Below are 26,512 nucleotides of genomic sequence, written 5' to 3' on the forward strand. Positions count from 1 at the left end.
TTCGGCTGGACAAAGGTTGATTTATGTTCAACACAAAGGGTTACGATGTTATAGGAGTAATGGAGGTGACACCAAAGACACCTCTGACTGATTTATACTTAAGCATTGACCTTCCAATGTGACTGATGTAGCAGCGCAAGAATACTAGTGGGAAGCCTTGCTAATTAAGGCTTTTTAATGGCCACTAGGGACTAGTGAAACTGCAGCGTTGTCTTCTGTAACTAAGAAAAAGAAAGGTTACAGCATTGGATGAGGTGTTTAAACACAGTAAATGACCATTCACAGCTCTAGCAGTCTTTATGTGGCATCTAGCTTCGCATTATAGTTACATTTCCAGTTTAATCCCTGACATAGACAAGTCAGGCCTTTAGAAATTTAGAAGAGTCTTAATAAAGCCTGGAGTATTTATTGGTTTGGAGACAGCTTTGGCTGTCTTTGGTTGGCTGTGACATCAAGTTTGTTTTGATGATAAAGGTTACAGTTTCATTCTTACACCAGGGTTACGAAACACACTCTGAGCTGCTTTTCCGTCAAAACTGCAACAAAAGAAGAGCAACTGGTGTAACTTTTGACTGTGCAGCCAAATAAATAGTGGACTGAGTCTCATCATGACATAAAGGAGACTGAAGATCTTCCTTCCAAACCAAACTCATGACTAAAATTCTTGCTTTCCTGTTTTGCCTTTTGTGAAGTAATCAAAATGTACATATGGAACAATTTTTGTAATCTGGCTGTTTGCATCTTTCATAATTGAACGCAATTATGACATACACAGTGTGCTGTCAACTGGGAAACTTCAGCCAAACATCAAAATGGTGATTGATTTTTTATGAAAATAGTATGTTTTGTTAAGTTGAGCCTGTAAGGTTAGGGTCCAGTGTAGCTATAAGAATAAGGGATCTGTGGTCTGTGTGCCAGCAGTCATTAATGGCTTCTCATGCCCTTACTGCCTATTGTGCTCTTTCTCTGTCTCTCTGGGTTGTTGCTCAACATTTGGCAGCTGGTTTCCATTAGGGAGCTGTCAGGGAGGGGCAGGAGGGGCATGACAACAGTGGAGACAGTAACTCAGAGCCCATCTGAGCTTTAGCCTCGGGGTACCTCTGATGACACAAACACATACATGCGTGAACACAAAGCAGGACTGTTGTAAAGTTTCAATATCCAAAAACAGTCCCCACAGAGCTGTCAAACTCCCAAAACGCTTAGAAACCGGCCTCATCCATGACAGTCTAACAGTGTGTATGTATGAACTTGAGCTTCATTATGTACATGTACAGCAGGCAGACAGTCAAACATAGCTGTTGCTAGTGTGCACAGTTATATGAGCCAAAAAAAATCTATCTTACTTGTAGCACTGACTGTTGCTGTTCCCCAAGCCTGGCGGCAGAAGCTGGATAGACAGTCCCTGAGAGGATGCAGAGAAGGCAGAGGCAGGACAGAGATTTAGCAGCCATGTTTGTGCTTTTTGCCCAGCTTTATGTTTGTGATTCCCTTCTCTCTCTGTCAGTCAGTGTCTCCTGGCCGTTGGGAAAAGTCTCTGGGCAGCTCCTCTTTGCTCGGCTGCACCGGTCGGCTTCACTTTTCCCCGACGTCCAGATGCAGCACTGCCCCTCGTCCCGGCCCAGGCTGAGTCCCGTAAAACAAACTTGTGTGGACTTCCTCCCTTTCTCTCTCTCTCTCTCTCTCTCTCTCTCTCTCTCTCTCTCTCTCTCTCTCTCTCTCTCTCTCTCTCTCTCTCTCTCTCTCTCTCTCTCTCTCTCTCTCTCTCTCTCTCTCTCTCTCTCTCTCTCTCTCTCTCACTCTCTCTCCTCTCACACTCCCTCCCTGCCCTGATTCTTCTCCCCTAGCGGACTTGCCTCTCCCCTGAGCCTGTGTCCAAATCACATACAGATGGGAAGACTGGAAACTGACAGCAAGAGTGAGAGAGAAAGGAGAGCAGACAAATGAGCAACCGTCTGTCTCTTCAACTTGCAGAGTCAGATTGAGTGTTAGCCCCTCGTCTCCATTTGCAGGACCGTGGCCCCTTTTCACCTTGGGCTCAACAGGCAGCACTCCTCCCTCCGCTGATCTCACCCCTAAACTCCCTCCTCTATTCGGCCAGGGTGGGCAGAGGGTCGAAAGCTTCAACACTCACTCTGCACTCCACAGGCAGAAAAGAAACAGCTGCTCCGATATCCTGGCCTCAGCTCCACCTTGCAGTCCCAGACGTGAGCTTTATGTTTGTTTTCTAAAGTCGGGTCCATCAAAAGCTGCTAAATTTACAGATACTGTGTGAGGCTATGAACAGGAAAGTGCCTCTGCGCGACACTTCCAGCACAAAGGAGGTATTGTCAAGGTCTAAAAACAGCATTTCCCTCAAGATGCAAGCAGCTGGAAACTGTAAAGGCCACTTCAACGGTTACTGTTGCACGTGCTGAAACTCATGACTCTGCGGGGAACGCAGGACTCCACACAGACCATGTTGTAGGCAGTTCCAAATATGTCTGAGTTATGTGGCTCTAGCTTGCAGGACCATGTGGAAGTTCTGTGTCTCAAGTGACTAATAAACAGATTGTCACATTCCAGTTATGTATGGCAGAGATGTCATCCACACAAGAGCAAAAAACAAGAAGGCCTCAGACACCTCTATATTTGCCAACCTGGACAGAACCGGGGTCATCTAAATAAATAATCAAAAGAAATCTGCTCACTTTGATTGTGCTGCAGTTACTTTTCCAGTTTTCAAAAGACCGGTCTGGGACAGATTTGTGGAAAAACCATCAAAGCATCAAGCCACGGAGGGCGTTCCCATGGAAGAGGTTGACTGACATTTGAGAGCTGGTGGTGATACAGTAGAACATCCACTATAGAAGCTATATATATAAGACATTTCTGTCACATTTTTTTTTACAAGAACACATTAACAGTTCAGTTATATATTCATTTAAGTGACACAGAGTCAACGATTAGAGATGTGACGGCACAATGGAACCACCCAGATGTTAATAGGAAGCACCCATTGTGCTACTAAAGGATAATTCCAGTTTATTCCAGCGTGGAGTATTTCCATTTAATGTAGAGGTGGAAATTGCAAAGTAAGCTTGACCCATAGAGCCAATATAGCAGTCTAGTCATACTATAAGTGCCCCGACTGGAAGAAGATTTTAAGTGACTTCCAATGGCATACTTTTAAAGATAAATGAGTTGAAATGAAAAAAAAAAAAAAAAAACCCAGTCTAACTCCCAACTCATCACATATGGCCACTTTGTCAGGGTCCTTAGTGTCACATTTAGATGCACTGGGGACCCTTAGGTGTCATTTGTCAACAGGCAGGCTAAGCCAATAGACCGAAGAAAACTCCTGAATGTCAGATTTAAATGCATTAATCTGTGGCCTAATGCTTTTGCTTGTATAATCAGTGTGGCTCCTTTTGCTTTATAACATGATTCCTTTTGTGTGAGAGTATATTTTACCCTAACAAAGACCTTTTTCTAACCTTGACCCTGTACTTTTGGAGCCTCAATTCAACAAAACAGTGAGTAAAAATGAGACTTCAGTCCAACACCAGACACAAACCAAGTTTCCTAGGTAAAGGTACTGTGACTTATTCAGCCCCAACTCATCTAATCCTCCTTATGATGATCTTTAAAGCTGGAAATCCATCCTTTCTATTCAGTGTTGTATGACACCTCTAAAACGTCACTGGCATTGAAAAGATGGTCACATTTTATGGTCTGTGAATGACACTAAAGTCACTTGACATGCATGTAGACTGCGTTACAGCCCAGTTTCTTCAATTATTTGTTGTACTTGAACTTTTTTCAACCTTGAACTGGGAATGTTTTAACACTAAAATGGTTGGCAAGAGCTACAAAGTAAAATCACTGAGAGCAGCAGATCATTACTGACTCAGTTCTACTCTCTTTTGTTTTGTCTATATAACCTTACAGTACCTGCTTATGCAAAGTCTGTGGTGCCATAACAGAGTTAATTGCTGTCCTGGGAGTAATTGCAGACTCCAGTTATGCACTTCTGAGTCCAATTTCAACCTTTATGAAACACATTTACGCAGCGTAAATTGCACACGCACAGCACTAACCACCAGAAAGGTGATTTTAAGCTTTTCCGAACCACACTCTGTTTATTCCCCCAGCTCACCGACACGGAGAAGCCTCTTCACTCTCCATGTTTGGCCGACCGCACATTGGTATTCTCAGCACAGGCAAAGTATAAACATCAGAGACCACTCACAGACCGGGGTCATATTCAGTGATCGGAAAGGTTTTCACAGCAGCAGCACTGTGTTCTTTACTTCTCCACAAAGGGGATGGGTTTGTCCCGGGTGGTCTCCTTTGCCAACCTATTCAGCTAAGGCCACTCGTGTGATTAAAGGCCACTGGGTCTGGCAGCTCAATGGTACAGCAGGCACGGCGCAGCGCAACACTGCCCTCCGAGCCAAAACCAACATGGAGAAATCCACCCGCAGTGCTGCAGAGTGAGTATCACAAGATCCGAAGAAAAACAGTTTTTCTGTTGCTTGTCCTGCAGTATTTTGCAGATTCAAATTAAATTCCAGCATATTACAACTTGAGTCTACTGGAAAATGCAACATTGTACATGTCAGACTACTTCCTGTGATCTGGGAAACACAAGTCAGATAATTAGATTTGAAACAAAACCCCCAAGTTATTCAAACGTATATGGTAAAGAAAACAAAAGTAGATATTAAACTGCGGATTGAAAACATCCATCAATGTTTACAGACTTCCTGCAAAGTCACCCTTGAGTTCATTTCCCAACAGCAACAGCAAAGAATCATTCATCATGTTCAAACTGATTTTGAAAGCAGATCGCTCCTACGTCATGCTTGCAGCATGTAGCTTAAGTTCACCTCCAGATGACAGCAGGAGAGAGACAGGCTCTGCTGACAGGGCTGAGAGGTCAGGGAGCCTTGGAGGTTAGCTCTATCCCCTCAGCCTGCGGTGTCTCTTTACACTCTCCACACATACCAGAGAAAACTATAACCTCTATCACAACAAACCCCTCCTCACTTTAACACTACGCACTCACTGGTGGCGCTAAAAGCTCCCTGGGCGGAGTGTGAGCACGGTTTTCAAAAGACAAATAAACCTTTGGCCCTTGATAGGAAGTATGAATGCGAGAAGCAAGATTTGCATTTAGGTTTGTGCTTTAGAGATTTAGCTCACATGCTAACCAGGACTGACGTGAATGACAGCAAAGGTTTTACGTGCTTCAGTGCCTATAACCACAAACTGAAAGAGAACAATCCCTCATGTCGATGTTGCAGCAGTGTCAGATGTCAGCTGTAGTGCTGGACAGACAGAATGATGCAGAATGCGGTTGTTAAGGCTGTACTATGCTTTAAATCAACTAGACTGTCCGAGAAATGAACATCCAAAGGAAAAGCACAATGTTTCAAATGGACACACTGGATGGTGAAAAGTGGAACACCTGCGAACACAAGTGGGATTTAGGATCTGAAGAAAGTTCATATATATACCTTTACAACGTCAGGCAGGATGTGCAGTAATTTTCTGAAAACCAGCTATCCAACATTCACACCCAAGTTAAGACATGAGAGGACTGAGACACTGCAGTCTTTCTAGCTCTCTTTATTCATCTGTTACTCAGCTATTTGTTGCACTACTTATACGTACAATGTAATGCAACTCTGATTTTAAACATTATGTCTTCTAGCTGTGTAGGACAACCAACTTCTCAATCTGCCCTTCAGATGACTGTAAGCACTTGATATCCAAAGTGGTCAGACTGCACATCTACCATGATAATTCCAGCTAATTTGAATCTGGTGTACTTCCCATTATTGTGGCTATTGCAGCTCTAGATGTCATGCTAACGCAAACTACTGAAAGACAACATATCTTACACACGTGGACAAAATTGTTGGTACCCCTCAGTTAAAGAAGGAAAAACCCACAATTTTCACTGAAATCACTTGAAACTCACAAAAGTAACAATAAATAAAAATTTATTGAAAATTAAATAATCAAAATCAGCCATCACTTTTGAATTGTTGATTAACATAATTATTTAAAAAAACAAACTAATGAAATAGGGCTGGACAAAAATGATGGTACCCATAACTTAATATTTTGTTGCACAACCTTTTGAGGCAATCACTGCAATTAAACGATTTCTGTATTTGTCAATGAGCGTTCTGCAGCTGTCAACAGGTATTTTGGCCCACTCCTCATGAGCAAACAGCTCCAGTTGTCTCAGGTTTGATGGGTGTCTTCTCCAAATGGCATGTTTCAGCTCCTTCCACATATGTTCAATGGGATTCAGATCTGGGCTCATAGAAGGCCACTTTAGAATAGTCCAACGCTTTTCTCTCAGCCATTCTTGGGTGTTTTTGGCTGTGTGTTTTGGATCGTTGTCCTGTTGGAAGACCCATGACCTGCGACTGAGACCAAGCTTTCTGACACTAGGCAGCACATTTCTCCCCAGAATGCCTTGATAGTCTTCAGATTTCATCGTACCTTGCACACTTTCAAGACACCCTGTGCCAGATGCAGCAAAGCAGCCCCAAAACATTACTGAGCCTCCTCCATGTTTCACCGTAGGGACAGTGTTCTTTTCTTCGTATGCTTGGTTTTTGAGTCTATGAACATAGAGTTGATGTGCCTTACCAAAAAGCTCCAGTTTGGTCTCATCTGTCCAAAGGACATTCTCCCAGAAGCTTTGTGGCTTGTCAACATGCATTTTTGCAAATTCCAGTCTCGCTTTTTTATGAGTTTTTTTCAGCAGCGGTGTCCTCCTTGGTCGTCTCCCATGAAGTCCACTTTGGCTCAAACAACGACGGATGGTGCGATCTGACACTGATGTACCTTGGCCTTGGAGTTCACCTTTAATTTCTTTGGAGGTTGCTCTGGGCTCTTTGGATACAATTCCAACGATCCGTCTCTTCAATTTGTCATCAATTTTCCTCTTGCGGCCACGTCCAGGGAGGTTGGCTACTGTCCCGTGGGTCTTGAACTTCTGAATAATATGAGCCACTGTTGTCACAGGAACTTCAAGCTGTTTAGAGATGGTCTTATAGCCTTTACCTTTAAGATGTTTGTCTATCATTTTTTTCGGATGTCCTGGGACAATTCTCTCCTTCGCTTTCTGTTGTCCATGTTCAGTGTGGTACACACCTTTTCACCAAACAGCAGGGTGACTACTTGTCTCCCTTTAAATAGGCAGACTGACTGATTATGAGTTTGGAAACACCTGTGATGTCAATTAAATGACACACCTGAGTTAATCATGTCACTCTGGTCAAATAGTTTTCAATCTTTTATAGAGGTACCATCATTTTTGTCCAGGCCTGTTTCATTAGTTTGTTTTTTTAAATAATTATGTTAATCAACAATTCAAAAGTAATGGCTGTTTTTGATTATTTAATTTTCAATAAATTTTTATTTATTGTTACTTTTGTGAATTTCAAGTGATTTCAGTGAGAATTGTGGGTTTTTCCTTCTTTAACTGAGGGGTACCAACAATTTTGTCCACGTGTGTATAAAACTGATGGTGTTCCTGCACTCACTGTGTTCTTCAACCTTGGCGTTTTGAAACAGACACTTGGAATCAAAAGGCTGTATGGTGGTCTTGTGCTTTGAGGAAGAACTCTTTGCTGGAGTGGATCAACGAAAAAGTATCAACACTTGACGGCTGAGAGAAACTGCCGATCGACTGAGGAAAATATCTCACATGTATTTCACATTTAAGAAATGACCATTTTGACACGTTTAAGGAACATTATCTGAATTATGCAGAGCCTGGAACATCAGTCGTCATTCTGCAAGGTTTTCGATGCATATCCTTCCATGTGACTACTGACTTTTTCTAAGAATGTGAGCTGGTGAGTTTGATTTGTTGTGTTCACCTTTATGAGTGCTGCTATTTTAATGTTTTTTTAAAAGTTAAAATTAATAAATGTATGTTAAAAACAACAACAAACAGAAATAAACATGGAGACAAGAGGTCCACCACAGATAAAGCAATTATAAGTGAGCTGAGGGTGGATGTTGATAGTGAAAATGACAAAAAAAGAGGAAAGGTAGCAGCGCTGAATATTAACGGAGTGATTAAAATGGAGACAGCCCATGGTATGGACTCTATGTTTGAACAGGACAGGGAGTGTGATATGGAAAGCAAATGGAACGAGAAGAAACAGAAGAAAGAGAAGGCAGAAAAAAAGGTGCTAAATGTGGAGGTAAAATAGAAGCAGAGGCAGCAGAGGAAATAACAGAAGAATCACGTCATTGCATTAAAAAAAAACAATAATTAACCTTAAGAAGTAGCTGTTCTTTTATATACAATAACTTCAGTATTTTTAATGACGCTAACCAAAATTTCACTTTCAAAAAACTGAAATGCGTTTCTAATAAAGGCATCCTATTATTAACACTTCTGCATATGTATAATGGGCCATTCATGCTGTATGAATGACACATTGTTTCTTTTGTACCACTGACAAACTCTGAAAACGCTAATGCAGAGAAAAGTATGACTGAATGCCAACAAGGGGAGAAAAAAAAAGCAAAATCTGGAAAAGCATCTGAGAGTAAAAGGCAAAAACCATAGAACAAGAACTGGGAACAAAAGGGTAAAAGTGCAGGCAGCTATGAAAGAGCACAACAGTAGGTGAGATACAGAAAAGAGAGACATAAGCAACATTGAAGAAAAGAACAAAGAGAAAAAGCAGGGAAAAAAAACATGCAGAAAGTGGAGGTAGAGCAGAAGCAGAGACTGAAGGAGAACATTACCAAACATGGTCTCCTACACCTCTGGAAAAGTCAGAAAAATCCTAACTCCAGGTCATATTTGTTCATTTTCTGTTTGTGAACCACATGAACAGTTGTTTTATTAGTATTTGTTTCAATCTAAAAAGCTCTAAACTGCCCCGTGCTTCATCACAAAAATGTTCTGATTACATTTTCAATTTAAAACAAAGTCATTAATCTGTATGGATGACTCTTATTCAGTCATATTCTGGTCAGGCGAATATTCACAAATGTCAGTTTCCCTGTTTTCTGAGTGCAGCCATCCTGTGGGATCCTCCTGTCCTTTGAGTCCGGTTTACAGACTGTTTCATGATTCCTCTCAGTCACTGAGTTGCCTCTTCGGGGGAAAGTGTATCTCGGTCTTGGCAGTGAGTGTTGATTAGAAACAGATGGAGGGAGGAGGGTCTGTGTGAGAGAGCGATTTAAAAAATGTGGAGCAGAGGTCTGACTTGGTGGGAAAATGGAATGATTCAACATCCACTCACGTAAGCTGTCTTCGCCGAAAACTGAAACTACCCAACAGATTAGATTGCTGCAAATCACATGTGTAAATGCTGGCAGTGCATGCATGATTTGCTGTGCATATTCCTCCAGTGTGAGTTCAGTTCATGCTCTCTGGGCTGTTCCAAAGTCAGCAGATGGAAAAAAAAAGGAACCTGAGACGGAGCAGTAAATAACTGGAGTTTGCTTCCTTCAATTCCTCACATATCAAGAAAGAGAAACACATTATTCAAACTAACAGAAATTAGTTTTAAAGTTTAGTCAACCTCCCAATACAGCAGGCTGAATTCAAAAGATTGTGCAGCACAGATTTAAAACAGTGTGATGGTGCAAACATCAAAAAAGATCTTAACTGAGTAATTTAGTCTGTCACAGCCTCATGTGACCAATGTCATAATGAATGGGGAGCTTGTCATGCTTAATTTTGAAAAAAAAAAAGAGTAGTGTGAGATTTTCATTTTGCTTATGACCTCTCTTGCTGAAAGTTAGAAGAGAAGACGGATACCATTATCATAACTACACAATAAGTACAATGCCTACAAAAGCTATTAACCGTCCTTGGATTTTTTTCCTCATTATTTGCTTTTAGACATTAAATCATGGACAATTTGACTTTTTAGAAAATCATTTATAACCACCAAAAAAAGTCATGTCAGTTAATTAGAAATGATCCAATCCTTCTTTGCAAAACCAGTGAGGCTCTGTCACGTTGCACAGGGATAGTGAGTAAAACGCCCCTTTCAACTCCAGCCACAAATTCTCATTTGTTTGCGCTCAGACTCATAACACTGACCTTGTTGTCATTAAACCATTTTTGTGTAGATTCAGTTGTTTCAAAAATTGCCTGATTCTGTCTCCCAACTTTACACATTGAAGGATCAAACATGTGGTGAAGGACTGCACCTTTAGGTTTGTGGCATGTAAACACTGATTTGAATAACCTGTACAGGCTCTTAGTCCAGTTTTTGGAATTCTCATAACGGATTGGAAAACTCCTAAAGAAACTGAGATACTGTTGCATGTCTACACCAGTTCATGACGGACTACCTGTGCCAAGTAATCTAGCTTCAGCCAAGTAACATAAAGAAACACGATCTGGATGTCTTTGTCCTGGTTTGGATTTTAATGAAGTGGCACATAGGTTTTCCATCACATGATTTAAGAGAAGATCTAGAGGTGAAAGGCAACTTTATATTTGAGCAAGATTAATATCGTAAAGGATGGAATAAGCAAGGGTAAACTATATGAATTTAATGGAACATCCTATAAAATTATACACGGCATGTAGAATCCTTCAGCTGATGTAATGTTGCTGCCATATAAAACAGGGTGTCTTATGTCTGTTCATTTCTCCCAGTGGCACTATTAATGTCACTTCAAAGAAGATTTCTGGTGATGGCTTTTCCATTTATCCTTGAAGATATAAAACACAACAGAATGATGCAGGATTAAGAGGAAAAATAAAGTTAAAGTGTTTTCAAATAACACAATTCTGATTGTATCGCACAATATATCATAGCCCAACGGTTGATGTGGCGATAAATGAGGGCATTCACACAGTTTTAGTTAGAACAGCACTGACTTGGTTTACTGCAGCTACTGGGTCTACAGACTCTGCTGTGGCTGTGATATACATTACAGTGAAACATCTGCACACAGTTGTTTTTAGATGCCTCTCGGGACTTGCTCAGCTTTTCTGTTTCTATCTATGATTTCAGTGACTGATTAAGTGCAGCATGTGATACAGCTTAAATCATAACTCCATCTGTTTTGGACCAGGACCCAGTTTTCTCATTGTTTTCCATCATGCTGATCGAAACCACTTTGCTTTTTACATTTATATATACAGCACTTAATTCCAGTTGATTGAGCTCCTTTGAATGAGAAAGTAAATTTCACTTGGATTCCATTTTATCAGTAACCCGACAACCTTAGAAGTGCATCACATTCACAAACAAAAATTGAATTTGAGACCTTTTCCTGGACAGTCTCATAATTAAGATGATGCACTTCTATAACGAAAGTTGAGATGGATAAAAAACTAATAGGCTTCCATGTGTCTTTTAATTTCTAGACTGTACAATTATGACATGGCCTTGTATATTAATTTGATGAAATATCTGCATGTAGATGAAGCACTGAGGTTTGTCACAACGGCTCTGTTGAGTCTCTCAAATACAACAATCCACTTTAATATTAGCATTGTAGTGAAATTGGTCCCATTTACAGCACAGCCAGTGCTTCTAATAAATACTACACAGTTCAAAGTGGCGATGAATCAACGTTAAAGATGCCATATTATGCAAAAATCAATTTTTTTATTGTTTTCAATAAAAATCTATCCAGTAATCTCACTTGATTGACCTTTTAATAAGAGGGATAAGTTTGTTGCTTTCAGCTATTCAGGACTATTACTTTGATTTAAATACCAGCAGCATCAGACAACAACGGAATCCATGAGAAACTCCAAGAAAAAAAGGTGCATTTGTGCAAGTGGACTTATTACAGCGCTGGTAACTGTCCCCAAGAGAGCACGGAGATCAAATCAGTTTGGACCACAATCTGACAAGTCATGTGATGATTCTTCTTTTTGCATTGGACAGGTGAACTATTACACGCAGAAGGGCAGTTTGTTGCTTCTGGCTGATTAGAACTATTTTCTCCAGGTTTAATAAATAGCTGACATCAGACAGCAATAGGCTCCATGGGTGTCTCCAAAGAGAAAGAACTGCATGCATTCACACATGGAGCAACAGTAGTAACTTCATTAATTTGTCGTAACAATAAATTATCCCAAAAATCGAGACAGGATCGATCAGGATCTAACAGCACTGTGGACTTTTGTTCACCTCAGACGGGTGAGCAGTCTGAGGTGAAACTGAATGACAGTTTATGAATATTTACTAAACATTTACGCCACCAAGGAATGCGGTGGAGTTATGTGATGATCAACGTACATTTTTCTGTCAATCTGTCAATCTGTCCATCTGTCCGTGCACGACATTACTCAAAAACAGACAAATGGATTTGGATGAAATTTTCAGGGAAGGTCAGAAATGACACAGGGAGCACCTCATTAGATTTTGACAGTGATGCGGCTTATAGTCTGGATCCATGGATTTTTTTTTTTTAAAAGATTTCTGTGTGGTGTCACTAACTATTACAACAAGTGAACGCTACGTCCGCTGCCTGCTGATGATGACATAATTGCGATTCTGCTACAAATTGACCGCTGTGGTTTTATCTGAACTTCTCTGTCGAAAATTATACAATGACAAATTAACAAATTAGAAATAAACTGGGCTGTTTGTTATTTGGACACTTTGATAAGCTGCTAATAGTTTAGATGCCATCTGAAGCAGCATTATTGACTAACTTGGTGTATTGTCTAATCTAAAAGGAAAGCTAAATATTGCATATATACATGGCTGTCTGTCACTGGGGTGTGCATGTCTATATTTAGTGAGGAACATTAACAGAAGAATTGCCTGTGTCTAAATGAGATAATGCCATTTTAATGAACTGATGAAGCCGCAATGTTCCGTATCCAATATCTGAACAGGGCTGTAGATGCAAAGCGAGCTGTCCCTGCAGACTAATCACTAAAAGAGCTGTGGACATCAGCAGCTCAGTTACATTTAAAGTTACAGACACCCAAACAGCCCGTTTGAAATAAGTCTTAAACTACAGGCATTACAGGGAATGGTTGATTACCTATCTGTGCAGTATTTTGAGATGGAACTTACATTAGAAAACATTCTGGGATGTGTAAGACTTACATTAACATATGAAAAAAATAGGCCTCTAATGTGAATACATTCAGTAGAAAAGCTTCAAAATACATCAGTGTGCTTCTGTCTTTTGTTTCCGATGCAGCACAACTCAGCAGAACACCAACTAAGAAAATTTCGGTGCCTTGTAAAGACTGCCAGAGTTTTGAGGGTGAAGCCTCAAAACTGTAGAAGTAAAGAGAAGCAGCATGGAACCAGAACTCTATTCTGAAAGGTAAACATCACTGAATCACAAACTCAAACAAAAGTTTGAGCAGAGACAAAGTTAAAGGAAGAAAAAGAAAAAGTGAAAACTTAGATACTGTCTTGCAGAAGCACACTGAGAAGTTGAAGAGGGAGCTGACAGACCCAGTTCACAGAGACCTCTCAACTGAGAACGCTGTTCAGGGCCAAAGTGTGCTGGAAGTACAGACAAACCAATCTAACCTCCATCTGAGCTGACCAGAAGGGGATTTGATTTTTGTCAGGGTAAGAAAACAACTTAAGGCAGCTCTACTGTCAGGAGGCGAGACTTTGTGTGCTTAAGAAAGTACAGCTTTCATAGACTAAAGTTTTGCCATACCTGCTTCAACAAATACAAACCTGAAATAGCTTCATTTCTAATTTTGCAACCAGAAATAGATACACTTGCAGCTAGATTAAATGTACTTATGTGAGAAGCAGTGATAGAACGTAACTAAGTAAATGTACTTCAGTGCCGTCAGACTAAGATTTTACATTAAAAACATAAAACAAACTTTTAAAATGTAAGACCGTCAATAGTAAAACCTCTGGAGCTGCTGTATAGATTGGGCCTGGTGTCAGATTTCAGATATCTGTGTGGTTTCCCTTCTAAAAGTCCCACATTTAAGTAATAGTTTGAAGTCCAAAAAGGAAATTTGGCTTATATTTTATGTTATGAAAGCAATAATCCCATTAAAATCTGGAAAAGTCATACATATCTGAGCAGCAGAATTAGTTTTCACCCAAAAATCACCTCACAACATACTTGATTTCTATGTTCATCCTTTGTGGAAGCCTACACACGTGGACAAAATTGTTGGTACCCCTCAGTTAAAGAAGGAAAAACCCACAATTCTCACTGAAATCACTTGAAACTCACAAAAGTAACAATAAATAAAAATTTATTGAAAATTAAATAATCAAAAACAGCCATTACTTTTGAATTGTTGATTAACATAATTATTTAAAAAAACAAACTAATGAAACAGGCCTGGACAAAAATGATGGTACCTCTATAAAAGATTGAAAACTATTTGACCAGAGTGACATGATTAACTCAGGTGTGTCATTTAATTGACATCACAGGTGTTTCCAAACTCATAATCAGTCAGTCTGCCTATTTAAAGGGAGACAAGTAGTCACCCTGCTGTTTGGTGAAAAGGTGTGTACCACACTGAACATGGACAACAGAAAGCGAAGGAGAGAATTGTCCCAGGACATCCGAAAAAAAATTATAGACAAACATCTTAAAGGTAAAGGCTATAAGACCATCTCTAAACAGCTTGAAGTTCCTGTGACAACAGTGGCTCATATTATTCAGAAGTTCAAGACCCACGGGACAGTAGCCAACCTCCCTGGACATGGCCGCAAGAGGAAAATTGATGACAAATTGAAGAGACGGATCGTTGGAATTGTATCCAAAGAGCCCAGAGCAACCTCCAAAGAAATTAAAGGTGAACTCCAAGGCCAAGGTACATCAGTGTCAGATCGCACCATTCGTCGTTGTTTGAGCCAAAGTGGACTTCATGGGAGACGACCAAGGAGGACACCACTGCTGAAAAAAACTCATAAAAAAGCCAGACTGGAATTTGCAAAAATGCATGTTGACAAGCCACAAAGCTTCTGGGAGAATGTCCTTTGGACGGATGAGACCAAACTGGAGCTTTTTGGTAAGGCACATCAACTCTATGTTCATAGACTCAAAAACCAAGCATACGAAGAAAAGAACACTGTCCCTACGGTGAAACATGGAGGAGGCTCAGTAATGTTTTGGGGCTGCTTTGCTGCATCTGGCACAGGGTGTCTTGAAAGTGTGCAAGGTACGATGAAATCTGAAGACTATCAAGGCATTCTGGAGAGAAATGTGCTGCCTTGTGTCAGAAAGCTTGGTCTCAGTCGCAGGTCATGGGTCTTCCAACAGGACAACGATCCAAAACACACAGCCAAAAACACCCAAGAATGGCTGAGAGAAAAGCGTTGGACTATTCTAAAGTGGCCTTCTATGAGCCCAGATCTGAATCCCATTGAACATATGTGGAAGGAGCTGAAACATGCCATTTGGAGAAGACACCCATCAAACCTGAGACAACTGGAGCTGTTTGCTCATGAGGAGTGGGCCAAAATACCTGTTGACAGCTGCAGAACGCTCATTGACAAATACAGAAATCGTTTAATTGCAGTGATTGCCTCAAAAGGTTGTGCAACAAAATATTAAGTTATGGGTACCATCATTTTTGTCCAGCCCTATTTCATTAGTTTGTTTTTTTAAATAATTATGTTAATCAACAATTCAAAAGTGATGGCTGATTTTGATTATTTAATTTTCAATAAATTTTTATTTATTGTTACTTTTGTGAGTTTCAAGTGATTTCAGTGAGAATTGTGGGTTTTTCCTTCTTTAACTGAGGGGTACCAACAATTTTGTCCACGTGTGTAACTCTAGTATCACCTGACAGAATTACCCATTAGTACAAAAAAGTAAGGACAAAATATTAATCTTAGCGGAAAACTGTGTCAACAGTATTATGGGACGAAAGTAGGAGGTCGTGGACATAAGCTGCTGAAGTGAGTTTCCTCTGTAGGGTGGCTGGACTCAGCCTTTTGAAATACGATGAGGAGCTTGGCTATCTGAAGAAAGCTGGAAGTAAAGTCACTGCACCTTTGTGTCGAAAAGAACCAGCTGAGACGGTTCGACCAGGATGCCTCCTGGGCGTCTACCTTTGGAGGTTTTTGAGCCATGCAAAAATGGGAGGGGACCTCGAGGTGGAGCGAGAACTTGCAGGAGAGATTACCAGGGCTGATTGCATCTCAGGATCCTTAAAAGCTGCTGATGAGAGGAATACCTAGAATTTCCTGCTTCACCTGCTGCCGCTGCAAACCAACCCCAGTTACTCGGAAGAAAATACATGGATGGATTAAGTCTCTCATTGCGAGTCAAAGCAATAATTTAAGGAAAAGCAACGTGTTAACGGACTTATCTACTCATGTCTGAAGAAAAAAAAATCCAAATACACATCTCAGATTAATATGAAATGAAACTGAATACTTTTATTGAGATAAAGGACTTAATAGTATATGTTTGGAATTACATATTGGATACTGATAGCGATTTTGAATGAAAAAAAGAGCAACTTTTCAAGTTTATCCTATATACTGTTGCAATACTCTGATCCAAATGTAATCTAAAAAACTTGTGTTATTTTCCTCACAATTCTTAAAGCAACTTCCTTTCAAAGTCACCATATTGCAAAGTCTTTCCAAATGTGTGCAAAATGCCACAGTGTTAATACAGGATGAATGTGAATTGCTTAGTTTCTGTCTGTAACATGGTCTTTATCGGAAAACTGTTACTTCTGTCCCAGCTCTCTTATGTGTAATATTGTTATTATTCAGAAAAAGTATTTCTATATTTGGTACATTAAGAACATTTTTCTGTTCATAATTCCAGTAAGTACTTAATATTGTAGAATTACTACTTGTAATCTAGTTAAAGTGTCTAAATACTTCTTTCACCACTGACAGCACTCACCATATTGTGTTGTGTGCCTGAGCTTAGTGCTGCAGCCTCACTGTGAGGAGTTATCCTGACAGGAAGCAGTGTGGACACTGACCAGAGCTGTGTAACGCTGAAGGGAACAGGAAAACCCCCTTGTACGCTGTGAGATCCCAACCGTGTCCTGTCAGCGGAGACACAACTCAAACTGACACCGACACACCCAAACACCCTTGAAACACATTAAGCACACTGACACACAATCACAGCCAAATACACAAAACATCTGTGTGAATATGTGAATTACACCATGAATGGACACTGTCAGTCCTCATGCTACGACCCACCTGCACTACAAATATGAAGTGTGCCCTACTGTTCAAACACTGAACTGCACCTTTTTGCTACAGCAGCAATGGTTCAAATGTAACAGTGTGTGTGTGTTTCTCAAGTTGTGGAGACACAAATCAGTTCAGTGACCATTGGTGCAAGAAATATTCGAACCCTTAGCAATACAGCAAAAAAAAAAGAAGCTGTTTAAAAATACTTTGAAGTCCTATTTCAGCAACTATACACAGGTATTAGCAGCAAAATGTAGTTAAAGTAAAAGTACTGGTTTGGTCCCTCTGAAATCTTATTAAATATGGCAGTAGATTATTAATTCTAAAGCATCTGTGTGTAGCATGGATCACGTGAATACAGTATGTTTAAATTACTTTACATACAGTTTTAGAGAAATTGTAAAACAAACAAAACAAGAAAAGCACTCAGAGCACAGTACTCTGCCAAGGCTGCTCGGTTGTTGTATCATTTTCACCAGCTGAAATTTTGAAAAAAGACGTGGCAGAAATCACGGCACTCAAAAATGTGGCTATTTAGTATAGATATACCCACAAACCAGATGATCTTGCGCTGAGCACAGTTGTGTGTTATGCATGTGTACCTTACGTTTGGATCAGGCGTAAACTAACCGTGACGCCACCCGTTGGTTTCAATGACGAGAAAATGAAGCCCGGATTTTGCTACTTCCTGGTCGCCGTTTTGGATTTTTTGGAGCCAGTGACGTAAAAAGCGTCATCAAACAGACTGGACCGGAGAGCAACTAGGGGCAGGATTGGCTGAGGACTCTCTTATCCCGCCCACATTTTACCGCAGAGGCTTCTGTTGCTGTCTATCAAGTATAGCCACGCCCCCTGGCTCCGCCAACTTTAACAATTTATTTAAAATTCAGTATTGATTTATTTTAAGATCGGCCACCTGATCTCTCATTTTGACCATGAAAACTAACGGGGAAAAAATCCTGAGCTGTAGAAAATCAGTCTATCAAATTTTATTTTCTCCAAAAACGAATTGGGGTCTATGGAGAAAAAGCTTCTTGGAGCCAACCCTAGCGGACGGCATGATATTGCAAGTTTTTGACACTTCCGGGTGGGCTTCAATTCTGGAGCCAGATGCTACGTCCACTATATATACAGTCTATGGTTTGGATACCGAATCACATGACCTAAATGTGTAGCAGGCGGCGGGAATTGATGGGACTCGGAAACACAATTTAATCAATTGTTCATTGTATATGCTCTTTTACAACATTTGAATAAAATTACAGCCTTTTTTTTCCGTATGTAAATGAGCAAAATAATTGCTATTTTACCAATGTTTTTATTATTATTATTTATCAATTGACAGAAAAAATATGTATATTTTATTTTACAGATTTTTCCCGTTTTGTTAAATTACAGACAGGAAAACATGTTTTTAAAAAATAGACAAAACTGTATGTATCTGTATTTTTTACTAACATTATTTTAACATTTTACAACATTTGACCATAAAACTACACATTTGCTGTATTCAGTATTTGCAGTTCTTTGAAAGAAATAGTGTGTATAATAAAGAAAAAATATTTTTCCGTTTTGTTAAGTTATACATAATATCTCGTCAAATCACAGAAAAGAGCATTAAAGGCCAAAACGATGTATGACAACATTTTTACATACAGTATAGCATTGTAGGTATTTTTACAATGTGTGACTGCAAAATTACGCTGTCTTACTGTTTTGAAATCAGCTAAATTATCATTAATTTACAGGTATATGCAGATTTTTAAACCATTTTTACAGTTCTTGAACATTACAGCATTCTATTGTTTTTTTAAATGTATTTTTTTCTGACACTTTTGGTGTCAGAATTTCAAAGTTTTACTACAGAATTGTTTTCTAAAGCACTGTTAAATTAAGAGAGACCCCGCCACTGAAAGAAACAGTGAGAAAGTGAAAATCAGAGCAGCTGATGTGGTGTCTCTCTTCATAAATAGGCCTTTTGCTACAGCAGAGTCTAACTCAGTGACACATCACATATCAGAGAGCTGCAGACTCCAGAGGACTGTCAGTCTGCTGTCCATCGTCTCTGCTCTGCTGCTGCGAACACTATGCGATCTCTGAGAGGGGCATCGTAATCCGACCAGCATCACACACTTTCTGACAGAACAATCTCCCTGTGAGACCGCCGACACCATCCATCACTCTGTAGCGCCACTCCACCAATGCATATTCCGCTCATTCACTTCCACCTCCTGCCTCTGTATCTCCACCACAAGCTCCACTCATCCTCTCCTATCGTGCTGCCAGCCCGGCCTGCAGAAACTCTGGGTGACAAATTCATTTTTACTTTAATTGGTTGCACACACTGTCCAGATGCTGTCACCGTCCAGTCCGGCTAGAGGAATAAATTGCTTTTCCATTTCTCGGAGGCTGGAGGATTTAAAAGTGAGAGTCTGGCTGGCCGAGTGAAAACACCTGCAGTCCAAACTGAGTTTCTGTGACATCTTCATTTACTGTCTGGCTTCATTTTGGAGGCTTTTAGTGATGACAAATAGGTAAAAACATCATGGACGGACACTCAGACAGGGAGATATTACACAGACGTGAGTAGATGACATTAATCCATTTCTGGATTACATTTTTAATTATTGATTTGTCACGCTGTTGGACTAAGATAGCTAGATAGATAGACAGATTGATACTTTATTTATCCCCTTGAGGATATTCACACATTACATTCAAGATAGGAAAGGAAAACAATGTACAAAAGAAGATGCAACTAACATGCAACTCATGCTGGTTGAACAAATACACATAAGGTGCCCAAAATGCTGGTATCTACAAAAACAGATGCAAATATTGTTGGCATTTACAATATACTGTATTTCAATTACCATGAAATACAGTATAAAGGTACAATTTGAAAACAGAACTAATAAGTATATAGGAGGGGTGCAGCACATGGGTCCTGGTGGGCCAAAATTATTAGTTTTATTGCACAGTTCAGAAATAGTTCAGGCTATGAGCCACTGTCCTTGTCTGAGGTCAAAATAATAATAAAATATATAACAGCTGAATCGAAGAAAAGACGCATAGGTGTGCTATTGCTATTCCATTGATTAGTAAACAAGGCATTTAGTTAACTTAGACTGCAGTTAAGAAACGCAACGTCAAAACACCCTTAGCTATAGGTGTCTTCACAATCAGCGTTACAATCACAGCAAAGTTAAGAGTTATTCTGTCACTGAAATTCTGCATTATTATCTATATAGAGGTAATAGATGGTACTTCTTAGTAAATTGTTAACTTTGACTGCAAAATTTGTTAGCTAACTTTGTTTTTGCAGTTCGTATTCACTTTTTGAGGGGATATCGATATCGATCGATATCGAATTTTGCTGGCTAAAGTTTTTACTCACTTTTTAACGAGAGTGGTTATTATCAAAGATAATTAGGGAAAGTCTTCAGTTTCAAAGGAGAATGTTTCTAACTAAAGACTGTTAGCTAAAGTTGCTGCTGCACTTCATGTTTACATTTTAAGGGGAACTTTTAATATCAAACTTTGTAGCTAAAGTTGCTACTGCACTTCATGCTCACTTTCTAGGAAAGTGGTTACTACCAAATTTTAACGCCTACAGTTTGTGTTCATTTTTAAGCTAAATGTTTGTTGTCAAAGTTCATCAGCAAAAGTTGCTACACCACTTTTTCAAAATTTTTAAGGAGAATGTATGTTCTTAAATATTGTTAACTAAATTTGATGCACTTTCTCATCAGTTTTTGAGGAAAATGTTAAGTATCACAGTATGTTAGCTAAAGTTGCTACTGTATTTTGTGTAACGTTTTAATGGAGAACTTTTAATATCAGAGTTCATTAGCTAAAGTTGCTGTTGCACTTTGTGTTCACTTTCTGGGGAGAATGTTTAGTTATCAAGGTTTGTAAGCTAAAGTTGCTACTGCACTTCGAACTTATTTTTTAGGGAGAATGTGTATTATTTAAAAATACTGGAGGCCATAATTAAACTGGGTTTTAAGGAACATGATTTTTGGGATGTTTCCTTCACATCACATTTAATCCAATAACAAGAGCCTCCTGAGTTGAGATAGCGATGAACCTGGTGAAGTTACACGAATGGTTATGGTACTATAAAATTATTATTTTTTTGGTCCTTGTGCTCTACACAGAACTCAGGTTGAATCTCAATGTTTATTACAAGAATCCTGTGTTATTCGTTTATAGAAAGGATCACAGACACAAGGGAGACTTGAGTGAGAAACTGACTGTATACATAAAAGCTATAAAAAGAATCATAATCATGTTAGAATATGAGAGTCGAAAGAGGAGAAGAGAAAACACACAGAGGAGAACGAGCGCCGTGGAAATGAGACGTGGCTCAAAACAAAGGCAGGCATCAATTAAAACGGCCAAATATTTGCTGGAGTGCATCACAGTTTACTTAGCATGGTTACAGTGTTTGGAGGATTAGATGGTCTCATCCAAGCACGAGGCAGACTCATTAGTTAGAGTCATCTGCATTCATCATAAGCAACAGTGCTGAGCTGGAACTGCAAAAAACAACAGAAAACTGACACTTTGCAGCACAATGAATGTGTATTGTGTCGCTACCAGATGTGAATAAAAAAAAAAATCAGATTTATTTCTTTGTGTGTACCTTAATGGTGACATATTTGATGGTATTCATGATGAATTATATTGGAAACAAAACCTAAATGTAGTGCAAATTATATTGCATTGTGATCCAGTTTCATGACCTGAAAAAGTTAAGTGACTGCAAAACATAATTCAAATGACAGAATTTAGACTTAAAAACTAATGGAAGAGCTCTCCATAGAGGTTAGAGTACTGAATTGCTAACTGGTCATTCAAAAGTGTGACTAAACATTGTACTTAACAAACCAGGAAGCCAACTTCTCTCAGAAATGTAATTACTTACAACAAGAGAACAACATCTGCCAGTGGAGTCAAATAAGCACAACATTTGGCTTTATCCCAATTTACGTCAGCCAACTCACTTCCAAAATTCCAGAAATTGTTGGGTTACTGGAATTCAGTCAATTAGACACACAACTTTGAGTTTTTGTGGAACTAGATTATACATTTGAAGGGCTCTTAAGAATTACACATGCTAGCCAACATTTTTTGGTTTGATGAAAATCAAGACTGATGTTTTTTTGTCAGCAAGAGATTTGATCCAGCTTAAGAATGTATTCACTCCCAGCCTGAGAAAATCAGCCCTAAATGTGATTTGCGACAATTTCACGGTGCGTTTTCAGGTCTATAATGAACAATTAACCTCTGAACTCTGCTAATGAGCATTTCAGCCACATTTTAAATCCAAATCACACGAGGTATTCCGCAAAATGAACTCACATCCACCACCTCCAAAACAACAGGACAAAGATGCTGTTGCTGCTTCATCATCAACACCTGCACACGAAAACAAAGCACTGAATCAGACTCGGTGGGGATAAACAATCTGATTTGTCATCATCAGCAGTCCCCAGCCCGCCGCTGTCATCCCCCCACCCAACACCACCACCACTACAGCTCAGATCAGGCTGGTTATCAGCCACCCTCGCTCCTTGCAGCTGCATCAGCAGACACTCTAGAGGGCACTGTTGCTCTCAGATTGAGGCTGAGGAACCAGCTGCAGTGTCTCCCCAGAGGCCTCCCGGCATAGAGGAAGGAGGCTGTCTTCCTCTTTTGTTTCCCAGTTGCTGCAGGACGGGACCCCTGCCAACCTTTCTCTGAAATACAAAGTAAAAACAAAACAAAACAAAACAAAAAGAAAAACACTGTGTGGCAGAGCAGGCATAAATCTGCAAGTCTGACACGATTCACTTACTGAGTGTTACGGCTGTAGCTGTGCAGCAATTACGGTCTGGGTCAGTAAATAGAGAAGCTTTTTATTACCGCTCAGGGTGTCGTACGGACTAAAAGCACTCTAGGTCTAACTATCATGTTGCTTGCTTTACACTGAAAAGAGAGATGAATAGGAAAAGCTGTTGTGTTCACTCGCAGGAAGGAAAACTTTGAATGCATCCAGCCAGCTGAGTGTGCGCAAACTATGAATTATGTATTGTGTATTATTTGAGATGTCTTTTTCCTCCAAGGAGCCTGTTTTTGTTGAGGCACCAGACTGGATAACCTTATCTCGAGCAGGCTTTGTTGCTTGTGTAAACTGCAAAATGTTAAAGAAACACATTAAATGTACTCCTGCAGACTTCCTTATGGACCTCAGAGGATTGTGAACTCTGGGAACTCTTTGGGGGTAGGGGTTTTCACATTTAGGAAAAGCAATGGTAAAGTTAGGTGATGATATTGGTTTATTTTATAGTTTGAAGGCTTTTAAAGTTGCATTCAGGATTTAAGACAACTGCTGCTTGAACCTTGTCAGGGATACATTTATCTTGTTCCTTGAAAACATGTAAATAGTTAAGTGAAACTTTGGTGTTCTGAAGATATTTATATTTACCCATGACCTAAAATATACTGTATATATTGTTATGAACTCTGGGTTGAATTTATCTGGATATTATAGACAATATATGTCCAAAGGCAATTTATTGAAACAAAATGTCTCAATTATGAACTGCATCAGAAGGAGGTGGCTGTGGTAGATAGTGGTCGTACAAAACACTGGATTCTCAAAGATTGTGGTTTATATCTAGACTCCTATCTGTTATTCAAGCACCAAAATCATGTATTTTAGGTAGATGCATATAAATCTAGTCTTTTTTTTCAAGTTGCTGTGTGTAAAACAAGATGACAGTTTTGCTCAAGCCTTAAAAAAGTACTATCATTGTCTAAACTTACCTCAAAAACCAATGCTTATTGTTGACATATATATTATTCTGCAAGATCAGAGTTTCAGGAAGGGAAAATGACATTGTCTGAGAACATTTTGCATTTATGTTCACTATTATCAGCAGTTTCCCATTATGTTTATTTAAACTATAATCTATTCCCAATGCCTTTTCCTTGAAGATGTTTTTTTCCCCTGAATTTTTTGTATAGTCATGTCATTTCTGGGAAGTCTAAATATCCCTATCTTGAAAGTGTGAATTGGGGATGCAGAAGGAATGCATTTCAAAACCTGAATCTGTGAAAACTCGCTTTGTGCATGTGGGCCTGTGGAGGTATGCAGTGGTAATTTTTTGGATCCTAACCCAGTTCTGTTAATGTACACTTATCTGTGTCTTGGAAGACTTTGCAAACTAAAAAGAGTACTGGTGGAATTATAGCGGAATCTCGATTTTGTAGCCATTCAAATGTGGATTTTGGATCCATGAAAACAGTAAATTAGAAAAAAAAGAGCTCAGTTTTGTATCCCTACAAGCTGTCTATGTGTAATTATCAGGATACTTTACTTCTACAGAGAAAAATGTTACACCCTGGAGGGCTTAACAGATACCTTTTCTTGATTTTGGAGCTCTCCTTTGTGTATTCTGCATCCATGAGAACTGTAATCTGTATTGTATTTACACAGGAAGGTAGAGGTTACCACAGGTCTGCCAAGTGGTAATTATGTTGGACAGAGTATTAAAGTCACTCTCTGGTCGTTGATTTAACCCCTAAAAATCAGCCTCTGTGTATCAGTGCTACATATTTAGTATTCCTGCCATATAATGCATTCAATGCATGAACTTCTTGCCTCTCTTAATCCTTACTACTTACTCACTGCTCGAGCACACCAGCTCCCCTGTGAACCTGCTTAAACACTGTAAAACGACACTGTACTACACTAGGAAGTTGTAATATTGCAGTAATTCAGCCAAACATATTTGAAATTAATTCTGAAGAAGATTAATGCTGTGGAAATTCCCAGCCAGCAAATTGACAGGATTGGCTTTTTAAGTTTGTGACGTACGAAATCCTGAAAGTCTGAAGCTGTGTGTTTTTTAACTGCACTGGTGCACTGTAGTTTTAAGGTGGAAATGCAACAAGTCCTCCAATTCATACGACCGCATTGGTCGTTTGCACCGTGCACCGGAATACGACCTATGCGGTCGTATGAACGTTTGCGCCCCTACGGGGAAAACGAACGCATTTCGGGATTTAATTCGCGAAACGGCTTTTCCGTCGCAAAACGGCTTTTTTCTCACTTTCCCAACACGTTTTTAGGGTTATGGTTAAGGTTAGGGTTAGGGATAGGGACAGGGATAGTGTTAGATAAAAGTTTGTTCATGATGACGTTTCACCTGCGACTCCAGAGTGTCGATATTTACTCAACCGCCAGAGGTCGCATAGTCAAAACGTAACACTGGGTCGTAATACGGGCGTGTACAGACGACCTATGTGGTCGTTTTTGGTTTGAGGACAGGCTCTGGAAATGACCAGCCATGGCACTGACTGCTTATTTCATTCACCATATGTCTTCCAACACACAAAAAACACAATGTCAATAAAATAACAAAATGGATTTTAACTGATGCGGGTCTTTAAAATGCATCATGGACCCTTGACCACCATGCATGTACGTTGTATCTGCATTCTAGATGCATTAAATGGAAATTAATAATGTTGAATATGGACCATGTTTTCCCTGGCTGGGCTATTCTCAATTTTACTATCAACCTTGAGCAGGACACATCGTACCAGTCATATTCCATATTGCATGTGCAGTAAATTGACCACCACTTTTTGGACCCAACACCCAAGAAATGTTCAAAAAAAATAATCCAAGCAAGTGATTTTATCCACTCATGAGTACAAAACTGTAATTTACTGAATAAACAGTCAGTGGTAATTAAGGTTGGACATTTTCTGCAGCCTCCAACTGCCTCTGACAGCCATCTCTGACAAATCCATCCCTCAGCGTCACTCCTGTCTGATCTGTAATTCTAATACCCTGCAAGGAGAATGGGAGGAGGTCAAGGTTGGCTCGAAAGTAAGTGCCATGAAATATTGACTACGGTTATAAAATATTCTGCTTTTAAGCATCAGTCACACCAAATGCGGTGCAGACCACGGGCGCAAAAAACAACAAACATCAGCAAAAACATTATAGATATAATCTCCCGCTGCTCACACCCATAATAAACTGCTGTGTATGCTTGTGCTTCCTGTGTCGGACATGTGAGAGGAGATTTAATCTTTTCCCTGGAGCGACTCCTCCCCTGTGACTGCTGGGGTCATGGGTGCAAATCAGCCACGCTGATCATGGACACACAACTGCTGCATTCGTATTGCATATTGCTTTTCGTCTCCGCACGCACCCACACGGAAAAGTCGCTATGCAGCTCTCACTCTCCAAGATCCATCACATTTTTCAGAGTTTGAGAAAAAACAAAGTACAAAGATGTGTAAACACAGCAGAAGTCACCTCTGGAGCCTGGGTCAGATTTCAGTATTTGCTGTAATAATTGCCAGTGTAG

The 26,512-nt window shown here is 39.7% G+C and overlaps 1 protein-coding gene across 1 annotated transcript in view; it reads right to left on the bottom strand.

Moving 5' to 3' along the window:
- The window catches only part of lama4 (laminin, alpha 4), a 40,932-nt gene extending 39,232 nt beyond the window's left edge, over nucleotides 1-1,700 (bottom strand). The window contains exon 1 of the mRNA XM_022203995.2: nucleotides 1,347-1,700. Coding sequence (XP_022059687.2) covers nucleotides 1,347-1,454 — 108 coding nt within the window. The 5' untranslated portion in view covers nucleotides 1,455-1,700. The remainder of the gene's footprint in view (nucleotides 1-1,346) is intronic.
- Between the last annotated feature and the right edge of the window lie 24,812 nt (nucleotides 1,701-26,512).

The sequence above is a fragment of the Acanthochromis polyacanthus genome, chromosome 16, assembly GCF_021347895.1.
Source record: "Acanthochromis polyacanthus isolate Apoly-LR-REF ecotype Palm Island chromosome 16, KAUST_Apoly_ChrSc, whole genome shotgun sequence".
NCBI classification, from domain to species: domain Eukaryota; kingdom Metazoa; phylum Chordata; class Actinopteri; family Pomacentridae; genus Acanthochromis; species Acanthochromis polyacanthus.